Below are 27,796 nucleotides of genomic sequence, written 5' to 3'. Positions count from 1 at the left end.
TAGGGCTAAAGTGGCAGGAAGCGTTGTCTGCTGTTGCAGGCAGGATGCTGCTGCTGGTGCTGCTGCCAGCACGCCCGACACCCCACGCCTCTGGCTGAAGTCAACAAGTTGACCGCCCCTCTGGCCATGCCCCATCACAGCCAGCAAATCAGATACTTAGAGTAGCCCATTATGCTAATATCATGGCATTTTGTGTGTGCGTGTGTGTGTATATGTGTGTGTGTGTGCAGGGGACTCGCTAAAGTGTGGCATCCCCTGACACAGGGGCCAAGGCTTGTAATTACACACATAAAGCAGACAAGAGCAGCTACCAAAATTTATTTAAGCTAGACCAAAAGTGTCGCTGCCACTCACTAAACAACAAAAAAATCTAGCTGTGACCTTCCTCCTCCTCCTTTGGAGGAGTGCATCGTGTGGCCTTGTCTCTCGAGCCACGACATGCACTGGAAATGTAAATTTCAAGATAACTTCATTTAACTTTGATTTGTGCCACAAATGCTATTTGCCGTTTTAATCTCTTTAGCCCCAACAATATTTCAATATACATATGTATGTATGTGTGTATGGACATGCATTTGGCTGAAAGCATTTAGCCAAGTTGCACCATGTGACAATTGTATTGAGCACAATGTGAGCAGCCCCTAGAGAATATGTTTATAAATGGCATCTAAACATATGTTTGTATATACGTATAGATATATACAAGTACATATATGTATGTTTATACAAATGGTTATACTGGTCATATAGATATACATACATGCATTTTGTATTAGGAAAGTTGAAATTTGTAAAATATGGGGTCTCTAGTTCCAAGGACGTACTACATATAATTAAAACGGGCATATTTATAAATATTTTAAAAGAAACTTGATTTGCGCGAGATATGTATAGGATTTCAGTCTCTATATCTTATAGGTAGGTTCATGCACACGGATAGGACTAAATGGTTTCATATCGTCGTAGTAGTAGTAGTATAGTATAATACATATATCTTATATGTATATACTATATACCTTTATCTATCCATATCAGGAACACGATATGAAACCATTTAGTTGTAGTAGGATATTATTTAGCATATAGTAAAATAGTATACTAATACTATATACTAAAACATATACTTTATTGCGTCTACCATGCCTCCTTTTGTGTATTATATACATTTTAACGAAATCATATTCGGATCCAATTTTTAATGGCTTTCGGAATCTAAATAAAATAGAAGAGAAAGAGAGTATATCAATATACGTATAAATTATACATACATACATATACATACACACATACAAGAGGTAAACAAATTTACTCTTGTTAAATATCCATGTTATTTTTCGAATATGATTTATGTTTAGCATACTCTCAGCATTCTATTCGCAGCTCGCTTTATATTAAATTAAAATCTCTCTCTATATAATTCATGGGCAGCATAAGCCAGGTTAGCAACGGCCCAAAGAGAACTGTGCGGCTTATTGGATCATGCGAACTGAAACATGAAACTTTTATGGGTATTTTGGCTGCTCATACATAATACTAAATTATTAAACCGTTGCACATTAACTAAAAAGAAATCAAATCAAATTGAAATTTATCAAAATGAAAAAAATAAATAAAAATAGAAATTAAAATCACATTGAATTTTTCTTATTTCTTACAAATCAATCAAATCCAATCCGGATTAGCGAACATGCGCTCGGATTAGGCGTGGCAGACATACATACACATACCTATACCTACACACACACACGCACATGAGTATACGTATGCATGTGTATTTGCTTCCATTTACACATTGATAATAAATTAAGTTAAGTCTTTAGTCAAGCAAATGAACACAAAAACATGTCAGCAAAGGGAGAGAGAGAGAGAGAGAGAGGGAGATTGTCATCTATATTTGTTGCTGCTGTCAGTTAACCTTCAAATGCCATTTTTGATGGGCAAACGTTTTGTCATCGATTGCTGTTATCGGCGCACGATATCGATGTATGCCCCACTCAGCCATTTCGAGCAGAGCGTTTGTCTGGCGCTCGTGGCCGCAACCGCATTTGGCCATCCGCCATTTGGCAAATTCCCCAGTTGAACTTTTAAGAATCCCTTGCGTTGGCTCAAACCAAATTCAACACTCACTTACGGAGCAGCCCTCCTACTCCCTGGCCCACCCGTCCTCGCCCCTTGGGCACACGTGGCGCAGATTCAATGATAACGCGCTATGAAAATCTCATGGCATATAATCAGTGCCGCATTCAAGCAAATCTCCAGGTGGGGAGCCCCCCGTCCACCGGCCGCCACAGCTCAGCCAGTGAAGTGCCGGAGCGCCATCTAGGAGCAGCAGCGCCGACAGCCCACCCAAGTTACGCCCCAGCAAACGCATTACATATGCCAATTTATTCATTTTATTCATATTGTACCATCGTGCGCCTGACCCGCTCACCCGCTCTCCCATCCGCCGCCGCCGTCGACGTCGTCATCACGGCTTGGTATTTGGGCCGCGACTTCGTCAACATCTTCCGTTTCCATGTGCGAACTTTGGCCATTTGTTTTTCCCTTCAGTTTGTTAGCTTGTTTGCCAGTTTGTGTGTCGCTTGTTTGCGAGCGCTCTCTCACTGTCTCACTCTGCCACTCGCCCACTCACTCACACAAACCCTCTCGCACCCACTCTCTATTTGCTTTGCGTGCGTATGTATGTATGTGTTGTGCAGGTTTTTTTTATTGCTTGTTTGTCTTGCGCTTGACGGTTGGGCGCCAAAGGAAAATGAAACAAAAGCATCTCGCTTCAACTTAAAGTAGCTGTCAATTTTGAGCCGCGCATATGTTCATGTATTTGTGTGTGCGTGTGTGTGTACTCGCCGCCCATTGGCACGCCTCCTAGTGCTAACCAGGTGTGCCCAACGTGTCGATCATAAGTCCAATGAGCGGCAAACGCTCCAGTTGCGGCCATTTCTGTCAGAATTTTTCAATTAAGGATGTTTTATGTTCAGCAAAAGGAAATTAGCATTTATTGTTGTGCCTCGCACACACACACACACACAAGCACACACACACTGACACGTACATATATGCAGCGAAACTCGATTATTTTTGCTGGAGGCATTGCCTCGGCATTGCGCCTTCCGACAGCATCGACGGCATCTTGAAAATGGCTGGCAGCTGGCGGAAATGGCATTTTGCGATTGAAACTCCCGCATGACCACTCCACACCTCCGCATCCCCGGCCACTTAACCTGGCAGACAGGCTTTTGCCCGAACCTCCAGCCTCCACCTCCAAGTGTGCCATTGGTGCAGTGGCGCTGCAAGTGCATATACAATTGCAATGAAAAGACGCAGCAGAAATCAACGCAAGGCGCACTTTGAATTACAAATGTCCTCGCCTGTAATCCACTCGCAGCCAGGCAATTGTCGTCGTCGTCGTCGTCGTTGGGCAGCTCCATCTGGCAACTGTGTGCGCACTCAATATCAAACGAGCTGGGCTTTCGGCCACGCCCACCATTTGTAAAGCGCTGTGCGAAATGTGCTAATTTGGAATGCGAACGCGAATGCGCTTCGAAAATGTTTGTCCAATTTGGTTGGGCAACATTTAAAACATGACTTGACAATCACGCACCGGTTGCCTGGTCCCGGGCCTTGGCTTACGGCGTAGGCGTGGATGTGGACGTGGGCATGGGCGTGGACGTGTGCGTGGCCAAAGGCGTGGATGCGGGCGGTTCGCATTGCCGAATACAGTGCTCCATCTCTCTCCCTCTCTTTCTCTCTCTCTCTTTCACTCTCACTCTCGACGTGACTACTGTGCAAAAGTTTTTAGTCATCAACTAGATAACGTTGAGCGTTGTTTAACAGCGCCAGCCCAGCAGCGGGACGACAACAACAAGCTGAAATAGTAGCGACAGCGCAACAACGAAACGGACGGGGAGCTGCCACACAGCGAGAAAAGCGACCGTGATATACTGTCACGAACTGACGGTGTGGAGGGAGTAGGTGAGTGGCAGTGGGAGTGAATGGAAATGGGAATGGGAATGCGAATGGGTGGGAATGGGCAGGGAGCAGCTCAAGCTGGTGCAGCCCATGCCCTCAACACCGTTGTGTATATCTTAATTTGCAGATCAATGGAATTTATGTAAATTGAGATTATTTTGTGCTCAATTAGGAATGTTAATCTGCAGGCCTGAGACATGCATATCAAATACAAATCATTTATTTCAAGTCAAATGATGCTGGAATAAAAATAAAGTTAAAAGAAATAAAATTATATATGTATGTATATCTCTTACTTGTTATTGATGAATTGCTAAATTTAACTAAGCTTAATAAGCACTCAAGTATGTACAATTTGCTTGCATGAGTTACCATTTGTTATAGTCCCTCTTCATATGTATGCATGTACATACATACATACATATCTACATATGTATATACATTCATCAGCTCGAGGCGCTCTCTGAGTATTGTTTCCAGCAAGAGACTTCACTTTCACTTATTCCTTGTGTTGCAATTGATAATTACAGCTGTTAAAACTATGAATAGTTCATTTTTAATGTTATCTCAAATTTTGCTTTGATATTCATTATTTAGTTAATATGAAACATTTTGAAAAACTGAAAGCAAATGATTTTTGTTTTGCTATAAGAATTAGAGCTGCTAAGTAGATCGATAAGCCAAACGATAATATCGGCTGCGGAAACCAACTATCGAGTGCCCTGACTATCGTCGGTTTCGCTTCTCTAATAAGAATATAATTTTACTTGATAATCCTATTTAAATTTGCTCAACACAATTTAAGCTGCCGACTGAACAGCAAAAGAAATGAAGATTGATTCACATATAACAGGAAGTAAAATATATAGTACATATATGCATACATAAATACTTTTCTAAAACAACTTTACTCTGAAGCTAAGCTTGGTTTAGTTCGCTTTTAATTGAGCTTAAGCCGGCTGCTCTTAGTTCAATGTGGTGGTTGCAGCTGAAATTTATGGCCGGGTTAGCTGCTTTTTCTCACAGTGTAGCACAAATAATTCTTTCACCAAAGTTCTCCTCTGCGCTGCACGGAACGTTGATATAAATTGCAACCCGGCCAACTAGTTGCGGCCCAAGCCAGTGAGCAAAAGACAGAGGCGGAAACATAGGCAGGGTGATAGAGAGAGATAGAGTGAGAGAGAGTGGAAGTGGGAGGGTATACAGAAAAAGACAGAGAATGAAAGACATACAGTCAGACAGACAGAATTTACGCCTTAAAGTTTTGCTGTTCAGATATTGTTGAGGCTATAATTTTAATTAAATCTGGATGCTATTGCAGAGCGTTAACAATTTTTAACATAGTTTTAGTTAAAGCTCGTACACACTGTAGGAAACGTGGAAAGTGTGAAGTGTTTGGCCTCCATTGTTGTTGCTGTTGTTGTTGTTGTTGTCACTATTGTTGTTGCTGTGGCAGGCGCTGTGTTGTGCCAACTCATCTTAAACTTTAATTAAATGTATTGTTTTTTGCCCTGAATGCATGCGAGCGCTGCATGTGGAGTGTATGCGTGTCAATGTGCGTGTGTGAGTGTGTGGTGGTGTGTGTGTGCATTCCTTCGTATGCTTCATTTGCTCTGGCAGTAGGATTGCCCGTAGTTGGTCGCTCCTGGCATATATACTGGCATACCCCAACATTCTCTAGCATTCGCAGCCAGAGATCGCCGCAAAAGTTTGCACAACTTTTACGTTTTGTTCCACATGCTTGGCACTCACTAACACACATAGAGCGAGAGAGAGAGGTAAGCCAGAGTGAATATGATGTGTGCGTGGCATGCATGTGTGGCAGCGAGTTTTATAGCAGTCAGCATGCAATTGTGCGAGCAGCATACAAAAGAGCCTCTTAGTACCCGTCGCTCTCCTTCACACTATCTCTTGCTCACTGTGCCCGCTGCCCCCTCCCTCACTCGCGCTTGCTCTGTCTATCATTCAACGATGCCTCGCTACTGATTCGGAGAGTGCATTTTAAGCTGTACGTTCCACAGTGCCGGCATTCACAAGACTTTCACCAAAGTTTTCTAATGAGCAAATTCTTTCGCCTTGGCAAGTCGGTTGAGGCTTTTAGTTTTGTTCCACTTATGTATATTCATCATGAGATCATTGTTCAGTGCTCATTGATTTCATTTCGAGATAGTCGCTAGACACGCACACACACACACGGATAATGGCCTATTTAGGTACCCTGTCAAGCTTTGTAAGCGAAAGGAAAGGCGAATATGCCTCAGCTAATATTTTGATGCATCTCATACATATACATATACATACATCGAATTTCAATTTACGAAGACTTCATTAAAATATATGTATGTATTTATGTATATCAGCTAGCCATTCTTTATTGCTTACAGGGTAATGCCTAGTCGACCATGGCTGTCTTTGAAAAATAAAAAGCACTCTTGACTTCATTCAAAGCGTATATTGTTCGATATTCTTCTAATTGGATTAAAAACACAAAAACTTGCAAAACCAACCATTTCCCATTTAATTCAATTTGTTTTATTTACTTTTGTACAATTTTATTAACTTTGGCTACGCAAACTCTATGGATTGTTGCGTGAATCTTGCGCTTCCCACCATTAGAGCTCCTTTGTTTGGACTAAATTCGATTATGCTCTCGGTTTTGTGCATTTAACATGAGTTTTAAATGTTTTTGTTCGAATTCTATAAAAGTCTATCCATCTCTTTGTGCTGCGCTTTAGCCTTGAACTCGTCACGCCCTCACTCTCTGGGCTGACGGTCAGTCAATATATACATACATATATACATATTTGTTTTCGTTAGTTTTAGCTGCTCAAAATGAATTCGCCTGTGCGCTAAATTATGGCAGGGCATGATGTCCCAAGTGAGCTTATTTTTATTTTATTTTCCGCTGCAGCCATTAATCTTTGAATCAAATTTCAGTTTTCATTTTGTTACTGCCTGCAAAGGGAAACTTTGCAACGCGAGACAGCCCGAAACTTTACTGCAAATTACCATAAGTAGTTAACCAGCTCTTTGCCTCGGCCTCAAAGGGTGTTATAATTGTGTTGCGAAATTCGATAAAGATGAGAATAAATATGTATAGAGTATTGGCAAATAAATGGTAAATGTCATGATCTAATCGAATTCGCATACTCTACATCTATCGTAGTATTACTTAATACTAATGCTAATACTTCTATCCTATATTAACATGTTAATACACTATACTATAACATCTGCGAATTTTTTATAGTATTCAATACGGAAGTAAGTCTAATTGACTTCCAGAGATCAGTTGCAAATGGGAATTGGATACGCTCTATTTTTTTTTTAAGGACTTACATAACAGATCTTATCGATAAACACTAAATATAGCGGTAGACAATAATAATCGATATACTAGTAACATAAAAACTTAAGATGACTGTAGGAAATTGATGAAAAAACTCTTTTGACCTTTCAGTTGCCAACTAACTAATTGAGAGTATATATGATATGATTTATATGTTCATATAAATCACTTGACACTCATACATATATTACAAGGGTATTTAATCTTTAGATTGTCAGAGTGCGCTCTCTGGTTTTTGCTTCATCTTTTAAAACTTTTGTGCCTATAAGTCTTAACAGATTCAGATTCAGCTTCATTCCTGCTGCGAAATAGGTTTTTCCCATCGCGAGCTCAGCATCGCCTGCACTCATACATACATACGCACCACACACATACACTATCCAGCCTGCTCAGGCATTGTACTTGAGCTATGGCCATGTCTGTGGCATCTGCTGTTGCTGTTCCTTCATCTTCTTCAGCATCAGCAGCTGCGTTTGCCATGGCCTCGCCGACTGCTTCGACTGATGCTGCTTCTGCTTTTGGTTTTGCTTTTGCCTTTGCATTTGCTTCTGCACTTCATGGCCTTTTATTCGCCTTCATTTCAGCCCGTCTAGCAGCAATCCACTTGAAGGCAGCCACAATTTTTGCTTGCTCTCATCCTTGGCCGCAAGCAAGAACCTCAGCCGCAGCAGCTTCCGTCTCAGTGCGAGGCAACGAGGCAGCGAGGCAACGGGGCTTCAGCTACGGCATCAACATCAGCCGCACTACAACAAATAGCAAAAACATTTTCGTGCGACTTACTTACATTTCTTTGTGGTGCTCTTCAAGCTGTTGTCTGCGCGCTCTGCCCCACCGCCGCCGCCGGAGCCACTGTGCTGCACTCTGCTGCTGTTTGCCCACTTAATGCCTATTTATTGCCCCTTTAATCCATGAGCAGGCAGGCAGGCAGGCATTCAAGCATTCAAGCATTCAACCATGCCAGCCCGTACCAAAGCCAACCGCCCAAATTTCAGCTAACATTACCCCATCAACATTTCAAATTAAATAGTTAGTTGCCCATACGCAATTACCTAATTGATATTGCATTAGCTGCAACGGCGTCTTAGACTAAATTGAATTTTCAAATCATTTGCATTAACAATGCAAGCAGCCAATATGCAGATATATTGCAATTGCTGCTGCTGTTGCTGTTGCTGTTGCTGCTGCTGCTGCTATTGCATTCAGCAGCAACACCTGCTGGCCAAGCATTTACTGATTACAGTTATTACCAAACGTGGCATTGATAAATTTATTTAAACGTTTTATGCCAGCTATGATGCACATCGACTGCTTCTGATGCGGATGCTGCTGCTGCTGCTGCGGATGCACACAGACAATTTCATTAAAATGTTGCACAGAGCTTATGTTGTATTTGCTGCTACTCCTGCTGCTGCTCCTGCTGATGCTAGTGCTGCTGCTGCTGCTGCTGCGACGACAGGCAAAGCAAAACCAATATCAAATATTTAAGCACTTCAAATTGCTCGTTTGCACTTACGAAAATAACTACGCAAAATTGAGGAAGGCAAAGCCGTTGGTACAGGCGATGAAGATGCTGCCGTTGCTCCCGCTGTCAGTGACAGTGGCAGATGCTGTTGCTGCTGCTGCTACTTCTGCTGCTGGTTAGATAGATGGCATAGATAGAGATAGATGTGCATGCATACGCTGCATGCCATGCATTTTATATATCTTATATCTAGCATATAGATAGATGTGTCTGTGCCACTTCAGATAAGAGTTGCAGCTGTATTTAACCTTTTGTATTTGGCTTTTGTTGCTGCTGCTGCTGCTGATGTTGCCGTTGCCATTGCCATTGCTGCTGCTGTTGTTGGCGTAATCAAAATTTAAAGTTTGTCATCATTACATACATTTCCTTGACTTGCAAATTAAATGCCCAAGAGAATCGAGACAGTGTTCCCTTGACGCTGTCTATGCACACTGCACAGCTCAGATGCACATGTATGTCTATTCTCTAGTAGATGTATGTATATAAGTGGTACATAGCAATTGTGCTCAGCATGGTTTATTTAACAAGAACAACAACAGATGAGTAGCGCACACGCACAGTGCCTTTTAGCGTACCATTGGCGACGGCGACGGCACGTAAATTGACCCACTTTTGGTCTTTGGCGTGGGCCAAGCGCTGTCGCCGGCTACTGTTGCTGCTGCTGCTGCTGCTGCTAAAAAAAGAATCAAAGAAATCAAATGGAAGAGTTGCCGTTGAAGAGCAGCTAAAAATAAGAAACAACCCAGACATACACATACCTACACACACGCACGCTAGGACTCGGCTCGATGGGCCCGAGTCGAGCGACAAAATGCACTCAAAACAAAAGCGCTCAAAAGTAGGCAATAAATTCTTTGCAGCCAAAGCTCACGTCTAGTGCGTGAAGCTCGCTCTCACGCTCGCTACGCTCTCTCCTCTCTCAGCAGTGCTCTGCTCTGTCCACAAAACTCAACTCAACTCAACTTGTGTGTGTGCGACAAGTGCGGCGCGACGCGGAGTCGAGCTGGCGCTTCAGGCTTGGCGCGCTAAGTTAATGTCGCCTTCGTCTCGCTGCAAGCGTTTTGATACGGCTCGGCGACGAGCCTGGACTTGGACTAGGGGACTAACGATGGGTTTAGCTCGCTAGGTATGGTGGCATTGGGATTGCCTCAACTTCTGCGTAAATACCCTAACCTAGGTCATTGTTATTCATGTCAGACTGCTGCCACTCCAGTTAGCCAGCTTCAGTGTGCAGCACAAGAACACAAAAAAGAGAAAATGAATTGATATAATTAATATATATAAAATTTATATAATACGTATAATTTACATACCTTTATTTTTAGACGTTTGTTCTATTATTAATTGTTATTCATTTTACGAGACGCGATTATTTCATATCGATATTGAGGGGCTGCGACCTATCGATCATTCAAACCAGGGCTGCATAATTTAAATTCGAAATATTTGGAATTCATAAAAGAGAACATTTGCATATTGTCTGAGGCAAAGACAACACCGAAGTGTGCGCGCGTGCAAGTCGAAAGTAAGCTTCGATTTCGATATTAACTTCGTATATACATATATATACATATGTGCATCTGTGTTAGGGCATTCGCATTTCGTTCTGTTGCCGTTAACTCTTGCTTTATTTTTGGTTAGGTTAAGGCACATCATAATGTATGTGAGAGTGTGTGCGTGTGTATGTGTGTAGCGCGTGTGTGCGTAAATATACATACAAATATATGTATATATATATATGTGTGTGTGTGTGGCGCGTGTTTGTGTTTCTAAGTTCGTTTGCTATTGCCGCTGCTGCTAACAACTCAGCGCTAAAGTTTTGCGGTAATGGCGCTCAGGGACAGCGCGCTGCCTGTCAGCCGCTGATGGACTGTCCTGGCGTCGTCCTTGCGGAGGAGTTGCTGACTTTGTCGTTGGCGTCTGGGCACTGCCACTGCCATTGGCCCCGTCCCTCAGCTCCAGCTAGTCCATGAATGCGGTCCATGCAGTGCCGGACCATTAGCCGACGAGTGCGTATTACTTAGCTGTTAACTTGCCCCTCAATCGCTCCCCCTGGCTTTCGCCGCCCACCGCGCCCCGCCCACTTTGCCGACGCGTTGTACTTACAAACCAGGCGTATGTAATACGGCGACTAGAATAATTTTAATTGAAATTACGAGCAGGAAGGAGAGAAAAAAAATGCCGCTAAATTACATTCAGCCTAGCTTGGGGTTTGGGGCGGAGGCGTGGCTTGCATTTATTATGCTTCCTCTTCATTTCTGTTTGTTTTATTTCTATCATTTTTTTATCATTATTATTTCTCTCTCCCTCTCTCTCTTTTCGTTGCTGTTCTCTTTTTTTTCTTCTTTTATTTCGTATTTTTTGTCTATATATACGCCGAAATTATCATTTTAAATCATTTTGTGGGCGCACAAAAAAAGTGTGCGAATAAAAGTCGTAATACAATTGTGTTTTCGCTTTTCGCATTTGTTGTTATTATTTCAAGCGGTTATTGTTGTTGTTGCTATTATTGCTAGCATCGCATTGTTTTAATACTCTAACATCGTAGGCTAGTTAAGTATCTAGCAAATATTGCTTGAACATTTTGCAAATTAATTAAATTACATAGTCAAACTGCATTTTCCATAGACAGCTACAACGCTGCTTTCACCTGTGAACAATTTAAATATTCACATTTTTCGCTGAAGCACGTTTCATATAATTGCAAATTAGTTTAATTACATTTTGATAAGAAAAAAGTCACATTTAATTGCTGTGCGCCCGGTTGTCCGAGCCGCCGCGTCGGGTCATTGCAGGAACTATAAAAACTGTAAAACACGTCTTCATTTTTAGCCTCCTCCCCCCCAAACACACACTGCCCACTGTTCAAGTGGTTTAATGGGGTACATTGGCATTGGCATGACCTGAGCAGCTGAGATGACATGCGCCTATCACTCGGAGTCCAGTCCGAACTCGTTCTCGAAATAAAGCTGGAACTTAGAGCAAGCCATGCTCGAATTGAGCCGACATAGATCTCTCTGTGGAAACGATCTTCAACTGCAAGTCAAACTCCCCGTTTTTCCACGCTCGAACTGTGTCGACAAAGATTTCTCTATCGGAATTGATCTAGAAGTTGAACTGGAACTAAGAGCGATTCAAGCTCGAACTGAGCTGACATATCCATATAGATCTCTCTGTCGAAACGATCTTAAGTTGGAAGTCTCTCTCGTCGACCTCTCTGTTGATTTCGAACTCGCAATTGAACTTTAACTTAGAGCGCTCTATGCTCGAAGGAAGTCGACATAGATCTCTCTATCGAATCGATCTTTAACTAGAAGTCGAACTGGAGCACTTGTATATTCTGTTAGTTTTTCCATGCTCACTTAAATAAGTTAAACAAATCATAAATCTTACCATTGAAACGAAATCAATATACACATTTTCTTTGCCTATATTTCATAGCGCCACGCTGAGCCCTGCCCAGCCGTCTAGCATTTCATGTCTCAAGTATCGAGCTTTCCTTCTTTTTGCGTCACATTTATATTGCGCATTTTTTTTTCTGAAATTAATCTCTTGCTTTTGTCTCTGAGGGAAAATCAATTAATTCAACTTGATGCCCTACAAGGCATTACCAAAAAAAGAAATGATAACAAAATTCAAAGAAAAATCTATCTTTTGTCTCGTCAAGTCGGTGTTAGGGTATTCGGGTGTCGGCGTACCTCGCTGCCAACAGCGCAAACTTGTTGTTTTGACTGTTGCCGACTCTGCTGGCTGCTGTTGGGCTCCGTTGTATCATTGTGTAAGAGCTGGTTGGGTTTGTGTGAGTCTATGGCCGTAGTTCCGTTGTGCTAGTGTCTGTTTCAGTTTTTGTTGTTTTGTGTGCTCTGTTTTCTGTTTCTTTTTTTTGCATTTTATTTTTTATATGTACAATATTTTTTTTTTTTTGGTGTGCTTTGTTTTTATTGTAAAAATTATGCCATGCATTTGGCCCATAAAGAAGAGCGGAGCCGTAAAACCAGCGCTTAAAATGAAAATCGCATAGCAACCGTCAAGTGGAGCAACAATAATAAAATAAAATTAAAAACAAAATAGAGAAAAAAACAAAGCAAAATAGAACCGAGAGCCCAGAAACAACTGTATTATAATATAAAAAGCAAACTGTATTAAAATACAAAACGCAAAAAAAAAAAAAAAATAATAATAATAATAACGGAAAAAATAGAATCAAATTTGCAAAAAAAACAAAAGAATATTTTAATAAAGTCAAAACCACAGGAAGCCGGTCGCCCAACAAGTGAGGAACTACAATGGGTCTTCAATTGCAGCAGCAAGTGCATAACAATCCGAATTATATATAAAATGGGACAGCAGAGCGCTTCAAACATCCTTTAATAGAGTCCACTTCAAGTTGCATCGAGCCAGTCCCAAGCCAGGCGGAATAACTGCTAAAGTTGCGATGCCTGTCAGCAGTTGATTCGCTTATCAAGTGCAAAAACTTTCCAAGTGCAGCTGGCCACTCAATTAGAAATTTAGCCATTTGACTACCGCCTGACTTATCAGCAGTCAAATTAAAAGCACATTTAAGTTTTGCCTCCTCGAATCGATATTGAGTTGATAGCTTCAAAGCGAGCGTCGGAGAGCTGTGCTATCTATCTCTCGCACTCTATTACCAGATGTTAATGGAACGCTATCGACTTATTGCTGTTGCTGAAAATGTTTGAGATTTTGGTGAATAATGGATCAAGACCTACTGTTATCGATTAGTAACTATTGTTATCGATTCGAAGCTATCGATTATTGATCTTTATTCAAAAATGATGTTAATTATGACTCAATGTCGGTTAAAATAAATCAGCAACTATCTATAATACCGATATCGATACACCGTCATCGCTGTACGATTGTCGATAACTGACAATAGATTGTTGCAAATGCCAGCAATGCACATCCATATAAACTTGATACCCTTTACATCATGGGCACAGCTTTCGAGTGGCTTCGATACAGTTGCTAGGCAAATGTCTAGTCATGGTCAAATAATTTGCGTTGCCCAATGACTGCGAAAACTAGCCCAACAATTAGTTATCGATGGCACATTATCTGTTTACAACAGGCCCTGCTATTAGTGGATTTGTGTATTCAACTTGGCATTCAATCTGTCAATTCCCAGCTCACTTCACTCGGCTCACCTCAGCTCGCCTGAACTCGATTCCACAGCCACTGCCGACTCTGCCAGCTGCCTTCTGCCAGCTGCCAGCTGCCTGTCTCCTCCTGCCGCCTCCTCCTGCCTGCCTCCTCCTGCCTGCCTCCTCCTGCCTGCCTGCTGCCCTCTGACTTTCCGACTCTGACCCCGCTCCTCTTCAAACGGGGCTGTGCTTCTGGCCAGCCACTTGTACACATATTTGTATATAACTAACTAACTTTACAGATACTGCACGAGAGTTTCTATCTCTGTGTGTGTGTGTGTGTGTGTGTGTGCTTGGCTGCGTGTGCCTGCGTGTGTGTGTGTGTGGATATAAAGTGCTTTGTACACATGTAGAGTAGCGTTGACCCTAGTTGCCTTTGTTTCTTGTTGTGGTGCTCATTGTTGTGCTTGTTCTTGTTGTTGCTGTTTACTTAAACTATTTGCTGACTATCATGTGTTTGTGTGTGTGTGTGTACATTGTCAATCTTTGCATTTTTCCTCGTTGTTTTTGTGACATTTGTTGTGTGTGGCGCAAATTGATTCGTGCCATTGGCCCAGCTTAGACTAAACTCAACCCACTGTGGCCAAATCCAACTTCAGTTGCAGCCCAGCTCAGCTCAGGGCAGCCCATTGGCTTTGATAGTGCCGCACTTAGGGGCACTTAGGTGAGTTAGCTTAATAAGACATAACTGCTACAACAACAACAGCAACAACAACAACGAGTGAGTTCATCTCTTTTTATCAGAAACATTCACAGTTCCGCGCCAACTGTTTCTCTCAGCTAGCCGCCAATGCCCTTGCCATCCCCCTCGCGCCGCCCACTCTTGCCACTCCCCTGCTGCCGCCCACATAACTGTCTGCAGCTGAAACTGCATCTGATTCCGCGTTGGGTGCTTGGCATTTATGGGCTTTGCGCGCTGCAAAAGTTTTGTGCAACATTTCTGAGCCAAGGCGGAGCGCAGTGTCCGTCCGTTCGTCCGTCCGTTTGCCGGTTCGTCCTTCGGTCCGTCCATTCTTTCATTCGAGCCATTTTGACTGCCGCAAGCTGGCGCTGCAATTGTTGTCGGATTTAGCACGGTTCACTTTATGGCCCGCCAGCTGCCCGGGCGCAGGTTTGTCGCCCCGGAGCCGAACATGAAAGCAGCAGCAGCAGAAGAAGGAGGCGGAGAAGGAGCAGGAGCAGGAGCAGGAGTGGATTGCGCTGGGACAAACGACAACGAAAGCGATAAAACGAATCGAATCGGATGTGTTTAAGTTGAAACGGATTTTGCTTTACGTCGCATCCGCCATGCCCATCACCTTCCCTTTAGCTTTCCGTCTCTGTGTCTCTCTCTATCTCTCTCTCTCTCTGTTTCTGTCTCTGTCTCGCACTCACATCAATATTATACTTTTCTTAATTATAACAATTTCTGATATACATATAATATTTATGCCCATCCATGTGCGTACACCAAGCCGTATTGGCTGCAGGACATGTCCTCGGTTATTGGAATATCCCTAAGTACAAACGGAAGGCGCCGCATAAAACACACAACTGAACGTTCGAGTATATTATTTAAGGCCTCTTCCGAATTCCGTTGGCCCTTGCCCTGCATATATTAAGGGCCAAATCAAAAAAGGTTTACAGCTACTCGAGCTCCTCTCCGCCAGGCATGAAGCTTGTTGTGAGCTTCATAAAAATGACTCGCCGAGACTCGTCGAGTAAAACTTTTTGTTTCATCTTTTCGGGCAGAGAGATCAGTGCTCCTTCAAAATATTAGCCGTAGGAGCGCTTAAGGTAATACACTTTATATGCGTACGACATACCCAATTTTATTCCTCTAGCTCTCAAAGTTCTTGGCAAATTTAAGCCCACTAAGACACAGCTGCTGCCTGATGAGGACTTTAAATACCTTCTTGGATTACACATGCTTGGCGCATCCTCATGCACAACTTTATTATACCTTCTGCTCCATTTTTTCCTCTCTCTATCTCACTTTTTTTGTGCGTTTTTTTTTTGAATGGCTTAGGGCCATTAAAATGTTGCCTGGCAAATGCCTTAGGCTGACTCCCACTGACACATGTTTAGTTCAAGAGCTAACATGAATACCCTGCTCGACTAGGGCGCAGAGTTTATTAGTTAAGGTATCTAATTCTCCAAGACTAAAAGTGATTAAAAAGAATCGAAGCCAGGTGAGGGATATGAAACTTCTTGAATTTCTGAGATTACTCTCTATACTTACTCGATACATATAACGATAATAATCGATAATCGATTGTTTTAAAAAGGTACTTGTTATTTGTAAAGTATGAATAACTAAAATACGCTGGAGTGAGCTACTCCTAGCCTGACTAGGAGATACCCTGCACTCGGCGAAGAGCTGATATACCAGTACGCTTCTGTGATATATCGATAAAAAGAACAGGGATAAGGATTGGCTATCGATCAAATCAGATAGGCTCGGATTGCGTGCGGTAGCATACCAGCTACGAAAGGACGGGCATATTTAGCCGGATCGACTTTACAAGGCCAACCACGCCTCAATCCGGGTGCTACATACATTTTCAGAAAGCCAATGTATACTGAAATTCCGTTTAATAAATGAAATGAAAGATCTACCTTCATATAAATCTTAAAGAAAACATTTTATAATTTCAAATTACATTAAAAAACATATAATATACATCTATAATGGAATGAGAAGTGTTCAGGGTACTAGCAGGTCGGTATCTTCCTTGAACCTTCCTTTGGGGCCAGTTGCTCCTTGATTGTCTGTGGCTCATTTGCATTTTGATGATAATCAGAATTTGTTTCGTCTAACAATATCTGTAGTGTAATTAATTAATGTATTATCCATAGAGCTGGCGCTATTTGAATATGTTTCTGTGTGTGTGTGTGTGTTTTTTTTCATCAGGCTGACAAGAGAGTGTTGCTTATTATAAATGACCACGAGCAATTTAATTACAGTATTTATTGAATAAAAACAATGTTATTTGTGTGTACGGCTGGCTCGACAAGGCGGAGGCTAGGGCCGGAACCGGAGCCAGAGCCGGAGCCAACAACAGTGATGCATCATTGTATGCCCTGTGGCAGCTCTATGTGTATGTATCTGTGTGCCTGTGTGTATGTGTGTGTGTGTGTGTGTGTTTGTGTTTGGGGTGAAAATTCCTAACGGCAATTGCTTTTAACTTGTTCACTGCTCAGCCATTTAAATATATTGGCACATTGTGAGAGCGCTAACAACAAAGAGGAGGAATGCTAATGTGGCAGGTGGCGAGGCGCCCCGGCAGGCTGTGGCAGCAGCTATTGACCCTATTACGGTTACACATTGTGGCATTTAAAGCTTAATCTATTTCCGAAATACCAGTGGCTAGGGCAGCAAAAGGGCGTGGCTAAAGAAAAATATAAAAAAATAGCAAAAAAATAAGGAAAGGAAAAGTGCTGCCATTTAGGTCGCTATCTCTGATCTATGGGAATCTTCATGGCGCATGGCTCGACCCTGAAGCCATTTCCTCCCGCTCTTTTCACTTTCTTTTTCTTTCTTTTTTTGTTGCTTTGCTCGATCTTTCTTCTTTTTGTTTTCCTTTTTTGCTGGTGTTGCTTGTTTTGTTATTTGAACTTTGCGCCAACTCGCATTATTACAACAGCCATATAATTATGTATTTTAGCTTGGCCAGCAGCGCAATGCAGGAGCCGACAGAGTGGGAGCAGGTGGGCGAGGGGTAGGGGGCGTTGGTGGGTCGGTCGCCTCGTTTCTAAAGTCACGCTAGGGGTCAGAAGTGTCGTCGTCTTTTTAGCAAAATGCTTATTATATTCTCTCTTTAGTTTTTAAGTGTCACACCCACACACCCACACCCACACACCCACTCACACACACATACACTCATACACTTATACCTCCCCAGCTGGTACGTGCTCCGTGCAATGGAATTTTTGCGCTTTGCTGGCTTTGGAAGCCAACGAAACTTTAACTGCAATGCTCGTTGAGTGCTGGGCATACAGGATACCAGAAATGAGGCAGCCAAAAGGGGCAACAAGCTGGGCACAACGGACTACGGACTACGGACTACGGGCTACCTTAAGCCGGAGTGCCAGCTGAAGGGCATACGGAAATGGCTGCGTAGACTGCCTGGCGCTTAATGCCGCTTGTGTATATGGCTTGGCTATTAAATTTCCAGTTCAATGATTAACGAAATTTATGGTTCGGCTTATACCAGCATATATGTATGTATGTATATGTGTAAGCGTGTGCGTGCGTGTGTGCGTGTGTGTGTGCGTGTGAGTGCGTGCCGCTGCCAAGGTGCGGTTGCGTCTATGACTGCGATAGCGACAGCGACAGCGGCAGCGAGCAACGCTAACGATGCCATGTGGACGGACGCGAACGAAGCTGTGGAGCAACTGGAACCACTTGCCACCAGTCACAAGCAGCGTCTGCCACTCCAAGTCCAACTCCGACTCCATAACCAGCAGCAGCAGCAGCAGTAGGAGCAGCAGCAGCAGGAGCAGCAGCAGCAGCAGGAGCAGGAGGCTGCGAGCCTGTCGCAAGACGTGTCGAGGCTCATTAAATATGTATGTCTTGTGCCGAGCAGCAGCTGGCTTGGGTTTGACTGGTCTGGGTGGGGTTTGGGTTTGGGTTTGGGCTTGGGTACGGGGTTGGGGCTTGGAGCTTGGGGCCTGGGCTGGGTTCGACGGCTTGTGGCATTCAATTAAGGCGCATTTTGTTGCTCTCCTAATCTGTTTGAAATATTGACCAAGCGCAAAATGGTGTCAGGCAGGCGCCGAAAAGTGCCAAGCAGCAGCAGCAGCAGCAGCGACTAAAGGCTAAAACGGCAAAGCCAAAGCGAAAGCGAAAGCCAAAGCTAAAGCCGGGCCAACAGGCATGCTCAGGCATGCAAAATAATGAAGTTGAAGCGCAATTAATTTGAAGTTGACGCAGCCAGGCCTAACCAGGCACAGCAGCAGCCGTAGCCGCAGCCGTAGCCGTAGCAGCTGCCAAATCAACAACAACGTAAGCGCAAACGTGAGCGTAAACGTTTACGTTAACGTTAACGTTAACGCTCACGTCAACGTCAATGTCGACCTGCTGCCAGGCACAAGCTCGCTCAATCTCGGCCCCAGGCTGTTCCGTAGGCCACACTCATACATACACACACACGGACACGGATACACCGACACGCCCTCGCTCTTTGCCTTTCATTTTTTGTAACTGACCAACTGTGCTGGCCCATTCACAGGGCCATGATGTGCCTTTGGCCAGTCAACTGACTTACTTTACGTTGCTCAAATGGCTAAAAGAATTTTCTTGCCAGTCGTTTTGCCGTCATCTGCTTCTTCTTTTACTGCCACCTTTTGTTGTTTTTGCTGCTGCATTGTGTGCAGAAAGAAGGCAACAAAAAAGAAAAGAAAACCTAAGCAAAACGGAGCCAGAGACTTTATATTGAGCTGAAACCAGCTCGGGCACACTTTGTCTATATGTATGTATGTAACTGCCACACACACACACATGAGCATATGTATGTATATATATATATATATATATGTATTTATACTTGTGTGTGTGCTTGGCCATATAAAAAGCCGTTTTTCTATGTCAGTTGCATTTTTGTGCTACGCCTCAGTTACAGTTGTATGTGTGCGTGTGTGTGTGTGTGTGTGTTTGAGAGGGGTCGCCCTTTTGGCTGGGGTCTGTCCCTGTTTCTCCATCCCCTCCTGCTGCCCGCTTTTGGCAATGTCGCCGTTTGCTGCTGGCTTGCAGCAGCCGCAACGCGATGGGAAAAGCTTTTTTCAATTGTTTCCGTTTCGAGGTCATGACAAATGCATTCATTTCTCTTTATTTTCTGGTTTTTGTGTCTCTCCCCCTCTCTCTGTCTCTGTCTCTGTCTCGCTCACTCTCTCTCCCTCTCCCTGTGTATTTTGGAGCAAACAAGAAACTGGCGGCAATGAACTGTTGCCCCCGTGTCGCCCACCCATCCAACACACAATCCAACATCAACAGCAACTGCCATTTCAACCCATCGTCCCCCCCTTCGTAACCGCCCTACCCACACATTGTAAGCTGTATGTCATTTTTGCGTTTAATGTCGAGAGCTCAACGAAAATTGCTTACCTTTGGTTGGGCGAGACGATAACAGCGCCCAACGCAAACAACAACAAACCCAAAAACAACAATAGCAACAACAACAGCAATATGCAATAAAAACAATAAGCAAGCTGACAAAAAAAAAAAAAAAAAAAACAACCCGAAAACAACAACAAACAAAACTTAGAGTATGCAGCCTCAAGATACTCAAAATACCCAGCAAAAAAACAGAAGAGGAGAATTCGAAGCCCGCCAGAGCTTCATAAAATGTAAAACGTTTGCTCGAAACAGGCAAAAGTTATTGATGCTCCACTATAAAATATTTGCCAGCGATAATAATGCAACAATATATACATACATATTTTTATTTTTATTATTTACGCTCTATATTTAAATGCCTGTGCTTGATATGAAGTACGCATGCATATTTCTCGCATCAAAAAACATTTTTACTGTTGTAATTTTAAAAATTTCATCATACAGAATTTTTGTTAAAACAAATAACGTGCGCGTCTAGTCGATGTTTACCTGTCTGCTCTTTAATTACAGAGTGTATAACAATAGCTAACGGCACATGATGGCAAGTCGCCGCGCAGATACTCTAACTTGGAATCATCATTATCAACTACGATTCTTTTGAAGAGCAGCTGTGGCTGGAGTTTCCGAGCAGGCAGCTTTGGCGACAGTTTCACAGCAAGCAGCCGCCAGCTGTAAGCCAGACAAAAGCTGAGCGCTACAAAGTTCATTCACACAAGACGCTGAAGAATGTGTAAAGAATGCCGCGGCGCGACTCAACTGCATCACTTAGCTGACATGGCCGTCTGCCAGGTTGTTCACGGAGCCCTGTAACAAAATCAGGCGACGGCTGCCGGCAACGGCGACAGCCACAGCGATGCCAGCGATGACGGTGACTATTGCAAAGTGCTTTGACTTTGGGTCTGGCTGGTGCTCCTCCTCCTACTCCTGCTCCTGCTCCTGCTGCTGGTGCTGCTGGTGCCGCTGCTGGTTTCTGGCTGTTGGCAGTCGTAAAAAATGTAGTTTATATTCAAAATAAATGAGGTTGACTTTATTTACGCGCTTATGCTTTTTATGCGCTTTGCAACAAATACTCGTAACAACGACAACAAAAATCATCAGCGCTGATGTCGCTTCTGCTCCTTGCTCTCCATTCAGCATCTCGCATCTCTCAGCCGTCGGCTGCAGCCGGGCGGACGTACAAATCAGCAAATGCCTTCGGTGCGGACTGAGCGTGGAGGCGCTTTGCTATTGAGCAGGACTTGCTAGGTGCTGCTGGCATGGTCGAAGTATTCTCTTTTACTTTTTGGATAAACGTAGCGTAAGTGATTTACCAACATTGTTGTTGTTGCTGCTGCTGCTGCTGTTGCTGTTGTGCACGCAAATCAGAGCGCTGATAATTATTTCAGTGTGCTTCAATGCAGGCGAACGGGCGGCCAGGCCCAGGAAGGGTGCCATGGAAGTGGCTCCCACTGTCAGGCAACGCCCACCACAGTCAGAGCCAACAGAGAATAGTCAAATAATAATTGTACAGTCAAAATGTTGGTGCTGCTGTTGTTGGCACAACAGATGAAACCAAAACTTTCGCTGTTTGGTTTTTGAATATTTTTCCGAAAATTAATAGCGGACTAAAATGTGTAACGGTCTGTCATTGTCCGGATTTGTAGCAGGCGGTTCGGCGGTACAAAGCGATGTGGGACGGATAATGTGGGACGCCAGCCAGTCAGCCAGCCAGCAATTGTTTTTGGTGAGGCGCACGGATTGCCGGGCACTTTATTGTTGTTGGGCCACTCTGTCAGCAGTGGCCGGACGCATTTGTTTGTGATTAAACCGAGCATCGGGGGCCTGTTTAGTTTTTGCGGTGCGTGGCAGACGTGGCGGGCGGCTATTGTCGCCAAAACGTATCAATGGCGCGTTGTTTCCCATGAGTTATTGTTGCTGTAACTGTAACTGTAGCGATGGCAGTAAACAGTTGCTCTTGTTGCCGCCGTCACTGCTGCTGCTGCTGCTGCTGCTCCCGCTGCTGTTGTCGCTGCCACCGCCGTCGCCGCTGTGGTGCGAGGCGACTGAAAGGATTGCGGCGTTTATTCCTCCGCAATACAATTAGCAATGGTTGTTGTGCTGGCAGAGGGGCAATGCCCATGGTCATGTGCTGGGCGTGGCGTTGCGGCTTTAACTTTATTGAATTGCGACCGAGGGGGCCCGAGCTCTGATGGTGATGGATGGTTAAGTGGATAAGTGGACAAACTGGTGGCGTTTGTTCGGTAAGAATCCAATCAATCATTCTGGGTTGGCCAGCGGCAACGGCATGTATACGCATGCACAGTGCTCCATTGTGCGGTCTGCAAAATGCTAATCAAAGTTAAAAACTTGAATTAGCGGCGAAGAATCAGGTCCATTGATGGCTCTTATCAATTGATGAGCAGCGGGTTGAGAGCACTTGACATGAATCAGTCAGCAGCATCAATATTAATCATCTTAAGCTAGTCCAAGTCACGCATTGATCATTGCCTCAATGAAGCCTAAGCTCGTAATTATAACCGCAAATCAGATTATTCTAATGAATTAAATACAATAAATAAAGAACATTATCCATTTATTGAACGTGATTAAGAATAGGATTATAAAGTTTAAAAACCATAAAAGTGTGAGTCAATACCACGAGTGGTACAGTTTTTGAATTCAAGTTATTTGTATGTTTAAGCACATGTCATAGACATTCAAATGAACAAAATTAAAATATTTTCGTCGAGGCTTTCAAACAGAGATACTTGAGCTGAGCAAGTATTAAGTGAAAAATATACGAATTGGTTATGTATGAATTACAAATACAGTTGACTTATAAATTATTTTTCAATTTATCGAAGGCACTCAAATTTTTAGCAGATTTATTCTTGTTGGAACCCTTTGAGCGATTCATTCTCTTCTGTAATAGAGTAAAGAAATTCATTACAAATTGAACATTATTAATGCTATGGAATCATACCATCTTAGCGGCTGTAGGATTATGACCTATCTCGTTCTCAAACTCATCCTCGGTTTCAGTGTTATAATCAGAATTGTAAAGTGTAGCAAGAGGTCGCTTAATTTGCCTGCGGCGTGCAGGTGTGCCTTCGTCTGTTGAAATCTCAGTGGGGGCTATTGAATTTACAGGTATGGATTTCGATGGACTGGTTTTGTTAGTATTCGGTTGGGTCTGGTTAGTGGTTAGCAAAGCGCTTTTTACTGGAAGGACAGAGAGATTCTTAATTTGGTTTACTTTATAGGTAAGTTCCGCTATGGTGTTCTGTTAGAAGAGAGCTTACAATTACAAGAGTCTTCAATTTTTGATTGTCCAATTATCGCACTCACATTTTTCTGACGTTCCAGTTCGGCAACTTTTTGTTCAAACTCCGAACGGACTTCTTCCTTTTGGCGTATTTCAGCCTCCAGTGCTACGATGTTTGCCTGTGAATTAAAAAGCATTAATTTAACATCTTGGCCCTTGCTGATTGGTAATTACCTCATGGACTTCCTTCAGAGCCTGCAACTTATCTTCCAAGTCGGCCTTTTCGGCTAATAAGGTTTTGGTTGTATCCAAATGCTCCTTCTGAAGTTGTTCACACTTCATCTTCAGATCAAGCATATCCTGATTAGCCTTAGCCATCTCATTTTCCATGGCAGTAGCAGCCTCGAGATTAACATTCTTTAAAGTGTTGTTTGTCTCTACGAGCTTAGCAATTTCGGATTGATAACGCTTTGTTTCAGACACCATTTGCACAATCTGCATATTTAATTCCCCAGTCTTCTTGTTATGATTCTCTACTTCAACTCTCATACGGTTAGCAATGTCAGACACCTCATTCGACAACTGATTATTACGATTTAAAAGATCTCCATTATACTCCTCAGCCTTTTTCAGATTAGATAAAGCTAACTGCAACTCAACGTCACGCTCCTCGTTGTTTTGTATAAGCTGACGAATTGTAGACGCCTGCTCCTTCACCTCTTCTGCCAATTTGGTGGTGTCGTGCTATAATACAAGAGTTATGGTTTTTCTTTTTTTTAGAATTGTGTTCACACCCATTTGATTTCTCTAACCTCATGTTTCAGGGACATATTCTTCTTATACTCGTCAAAAGCCGCCTTCAGTTCGAAACTATAGGCCTGCAGTTCATCTGCCTTCAGTTTTATTTCGATCAATTGGCTTTCCTTCTGCATCAACACGGCCTGGATTCGGGCCGCCTCCTGCTGTTGCTCGATGTGCTCAGCCCTCAGCTAAACATGATAAGATTGATGATATGATTCGCCTTCTATGCATTCTGTTTGCCATTAACTCACCTGTGCATTTAGACGGTTAGCACTTTCTAAATCAGCTTTCTGTTTGACCATGTTGGCATTCAAATTTGTGAATTCTGTATCATAGGAAATCTCTAATTCAATATACTTCTTGTGGCAAGACATGTACTTCTCCTTCAGCTCATAGTTTTCCTTAGATAAACCATTACATGTATCCTTCACATTCTCCAGTTGCTCCTTAATATCTTGCAGCCTGTTAGCGAAAGTTAAAAATTGTCAACAAATATGTTACTATAAATACAATTACAATAGTTGAAATTACTGTTTCTTCAATTGAGCGTTTTCCTGGTTTTTCTCGGCAATGTAAATCTCAGTTTTTTCCATTTTCTCGGACATCTCGTTCGACTTCTTCTTCAATTCCTCCAGGGACCGCTTGTGATGGCGCATGAAACACTTCAGCACGTTTGTGGTGCTTGTCGGATCAGATTTCGGCACCTTTTGCGGAGAGATGGACTTGATTACAGATGTCCTGTTCATTTTGCTTTTTCCAGATTTCGAAGTGTGCTTAAAATTTTTACACGAATTTTCCTTAGCACTTGCCTTTAGCGACGACATGTTTATGGAACAATGTGATGAAGATATATTTATGCACCTTGTTAATTAAAGGCTTTAGTCTCAAAATACACAGAAACTAAGGTGCCTTCACAATTTACTTGATTTAACAAACAATCTTTCTCGAAGGTTGCTCTGAATGTGAAAATTTACAATTGGAACGCGTCAGTGCGCTCATTTGTCATTGCCAGCACAACAAAATATCGATCAGCCGATATTTTGCACGTGTTTAATGTGATTGATATTTTTTGTAAGAATTGTGTTATGATTCGCCGAAAATAGTTAAAACTGAATTGATAAATACTAAATATGCGACTATTGCCCAGTAAATTAAGAACACAATGATTATATAATATAATTATACATTTTTTCAATTTGCAATATTCGATAGTGCCAGCGATAATTTATGCACATGCAATTTTACTACAGATGGCTACGCTGGCAGCTCGGGTCACTAATACAGATAAAAAATTTATATATGAAATATTTTATATTTGAAAAAGGCAATAATTTAAGTACCGTATTCATACTCGTGTTTACGTATACTGCGTATTGCATAGGTTTTCATGTAAAAAACAATGATTTTTGAATAATCTAATTGATTAAAAGTCGCGGAACAATGAACATACTATGTACTTACATGCATAGTATGTATGCACATATTTACGTAACGTATTAACACACATACTGCAGAGATTTGCGAACTTACTTGAAATCTATCTCGGGACTTTCTTGTCGATTGCTCTAGTCTCCAATATAATACCACAAGAAATTTGTCACGGCCGGTTTGCTGACAGCGAAAGCGTGCAATAAGAACACGACTGAATTCGACAATTATTGTTAGCTGCAAGTAAAAGAAATTATCGATACTTAAGTTTTTCAGCGTTAATTAGCCAAGTTTATTCGGGTGGCTACGCTGCCCTGCGAAAACTTACATACATATTAGAAAAAAAATTTCCTAAAAAATTATGTCTGCTCATAAATGAAAATTCTATTTGGCTTTATCTATGGCGACGTTATGAGACAACATGATGCTTATTTAATTACCTATTAAAAAAATTGTCCCCATTTTATAAAATCAATTCTTCTCGAAGGTTTCGCTGTATTTCATTTTTGTTAAATATTACAAAGATTTGTGAATAACTTACTTGTTTTAAGGGGAAATTGTTCTCGAAAGTTTAATCGAATGATGCGCTGATCTATTTGCGTACTTTGCTTGTTAAATAAAGGCTATGTATGCATATAATTTCACAAGTGATACGCGTGTTTGTTGCTCGAAAATGAAAACGTGCAATGACTAGCTAAACCAGCTTTTGGTCGTTGCCAGCCCAAGAAAGTATCGATAATCCTAAAGCTATCACGAGCTTGATTTTAATGCAAGTTTTGTATATGTGGCTACGCCGGCAGCTGCGGTCTGCGAAAAGTCTTATACATACAACAGATACCTAAAATAAAATTAGGCCTCTAGCTGTTCTGCTTTATGAGATCAACCCGTGCCCACATACGGTCAGCTGGACAGGGCTAAATCGACTCAGCTCTTGCCATTATCAAGAATGTGGTCCTCAACGCCTCTTTCTGCCTCTTAAATACATTTTAACACCCTGATTTCCTATTTTCAATGGTTTACACAAAATGTTCTTATATATATACATGTATGTAAAGTATGTACATATTGTATGTATGTATAGCTATTCGCAAATGAAAGTTGTCTTTGTTACCATAGATTTACCGATGACACATACATATATGTACATATGTATGTATGCTTACGTACCCTGCCCATAAAAGTCTCTAGTATGCAAATAAATACATACATACATATGTATGTATGTACATATACAAATGTTCTCGAATGTCATGGAACGATGCAGAAATATTTACGCAGCTCTCGTTTTAAAGGCTCTAGTATAAAAGTACATTGCACAAAGAGTTGTGAAAGCTCACCTGATTTAACAAGAATTATGTCTCCAAATGCTTTAGCCAATGAAATTACGATGTATGTATTTTTAAAAAATGTTAGTTTGACTTAACAAAAAGAAACTTTCACGTACGCCTGCTCGAAAGTCCGATTGAACAATGAGAACTGAGCTAGCTGAGCCAGCTATTGATCATTGCCAGCACAGTAAAGTATCGATAAGCCGATATTTTTCATATGTTTACTGTGAATGGCATTTTTCAATAAGTGTCTTGAATCTCTGGAAGTTAAAAATGTATTGAAATATATAAAATATTAAGCTTTAATACATTTAATTAAGAGCACAATGATTAGAGAATACATTGATACACCTATTCAGTTTGCAATATCCGATAGCATATGAATTTTTGATATTTAACTAAATTATTTGCAGGTGGATACCCTGGCAGCTCTGCTTTCAAAATCTCTTATACGTATTGAAAAACAATAAGAATTTTTTAAATGGAATTCGTTAAGAATCATCAATTACTTCACTGCTCCTGATCGATCATTGTGTATTTAAGAAATTACAAGTAACTTAATCAAACGATGTGAGATGCGTCGCCCACGAATCAGAAAAGTATCAATCAAAATTGCATTTCAATCATCAACTACGCTAAGGTAATTTCACTGAATTACAAACTTGTTTTGACAATTATTAATATGTCTATATATTTAATTAGGCTGACAATCAAACAATTAATCACAAGGCCATTCAGTCACTGCCAAAGCAATTAAAATTAATCAACAATCAATCAAAATGTCACCGAGCGCACGCAAAAGCCCCAACTGCAGCTATTTATATATGTATACATACATACATACACATATAGGTGTATATGTGTGTTTATGTATATATGTATATGCATGTATG

The 27,796-nt window shown here is 42.0% G+C and overlaps 1 protein-coding gene across 4 annotated transcripts; it reads right to left on the bottom strand.

Moving 5' to 3' along the window:
* Positions 1–22,652: 22,652 nt before the first annotated feature.
* On the bottom strand, positions 22,653–27,065 carry c(3)G (crossover suppressor on 3 of Gowen). Of its 4 annotated transcripts, none has more exons than XM_089264460.1 (9): positions 26,913–27,065; positions 25,678–25,812; positions 24,679–24,956; positions 24,399–24,609; positions 24,159–24,335; positions 23,581–24,090; positions 23,384–23,525; positions 23,065–23,303; positions 22,653–23,004 (listed from the first exon to the last, which is right to left on the bottom strand). In XM_089264460.1, the coding sequence occupies exons 3-9, from the start codon at positions 24,891–24,893 to the stop codon at positions 22,918–22,920; spliced, it is 1,581 nt and encodes a 526-aa protein (XP_089120586.1). In that variant the 5' UTR covers positions 24,894–24,956; positions 25,678–25,812; positions 26,913–27,065; the 3' UTR covers positions 22,653–22,917. The 4 variants fall into 4 exon arrangements, with proteins under 4 accessions (XP_089120586.1, XP_089120585.1, XP_089120587.1 ...); XM_089264459.1 differs by having other exon boundaries at positions 22,654–23,004; positions 23,065–23,364; positions 23,430–23,525; XM_089264461.1 differs by having other exon boundaries at positions 22,654–23,004; positions 23,065–23,364; positions 23,430–23,525; positions 24,679–24,851.
* Between the last annotated feature and the right edge of the window lie 731 nt (positions 27,066–27,796).

The sequence above is a fragment of the Drosophila navojoa genome, chromosome X, assembly GCF_054131105.1.
Source record: "Drosophila navojoa isolate 15081-1374.11 chromosome X, UAZ_NAV_1.0, whole genome shotgun sequence".
Lineage (NCBI taxonomy): Eukaryota > Metazoa > Arthropoda > Insecta > Diptera > Drosophilidae > Drosophila > Drosophila navojoa.
The sequence above is the reverse complement of the archived record's forward strand: the minus strand, read 5'-3'. Positions and strand labels throughout refer to the sequence as shown.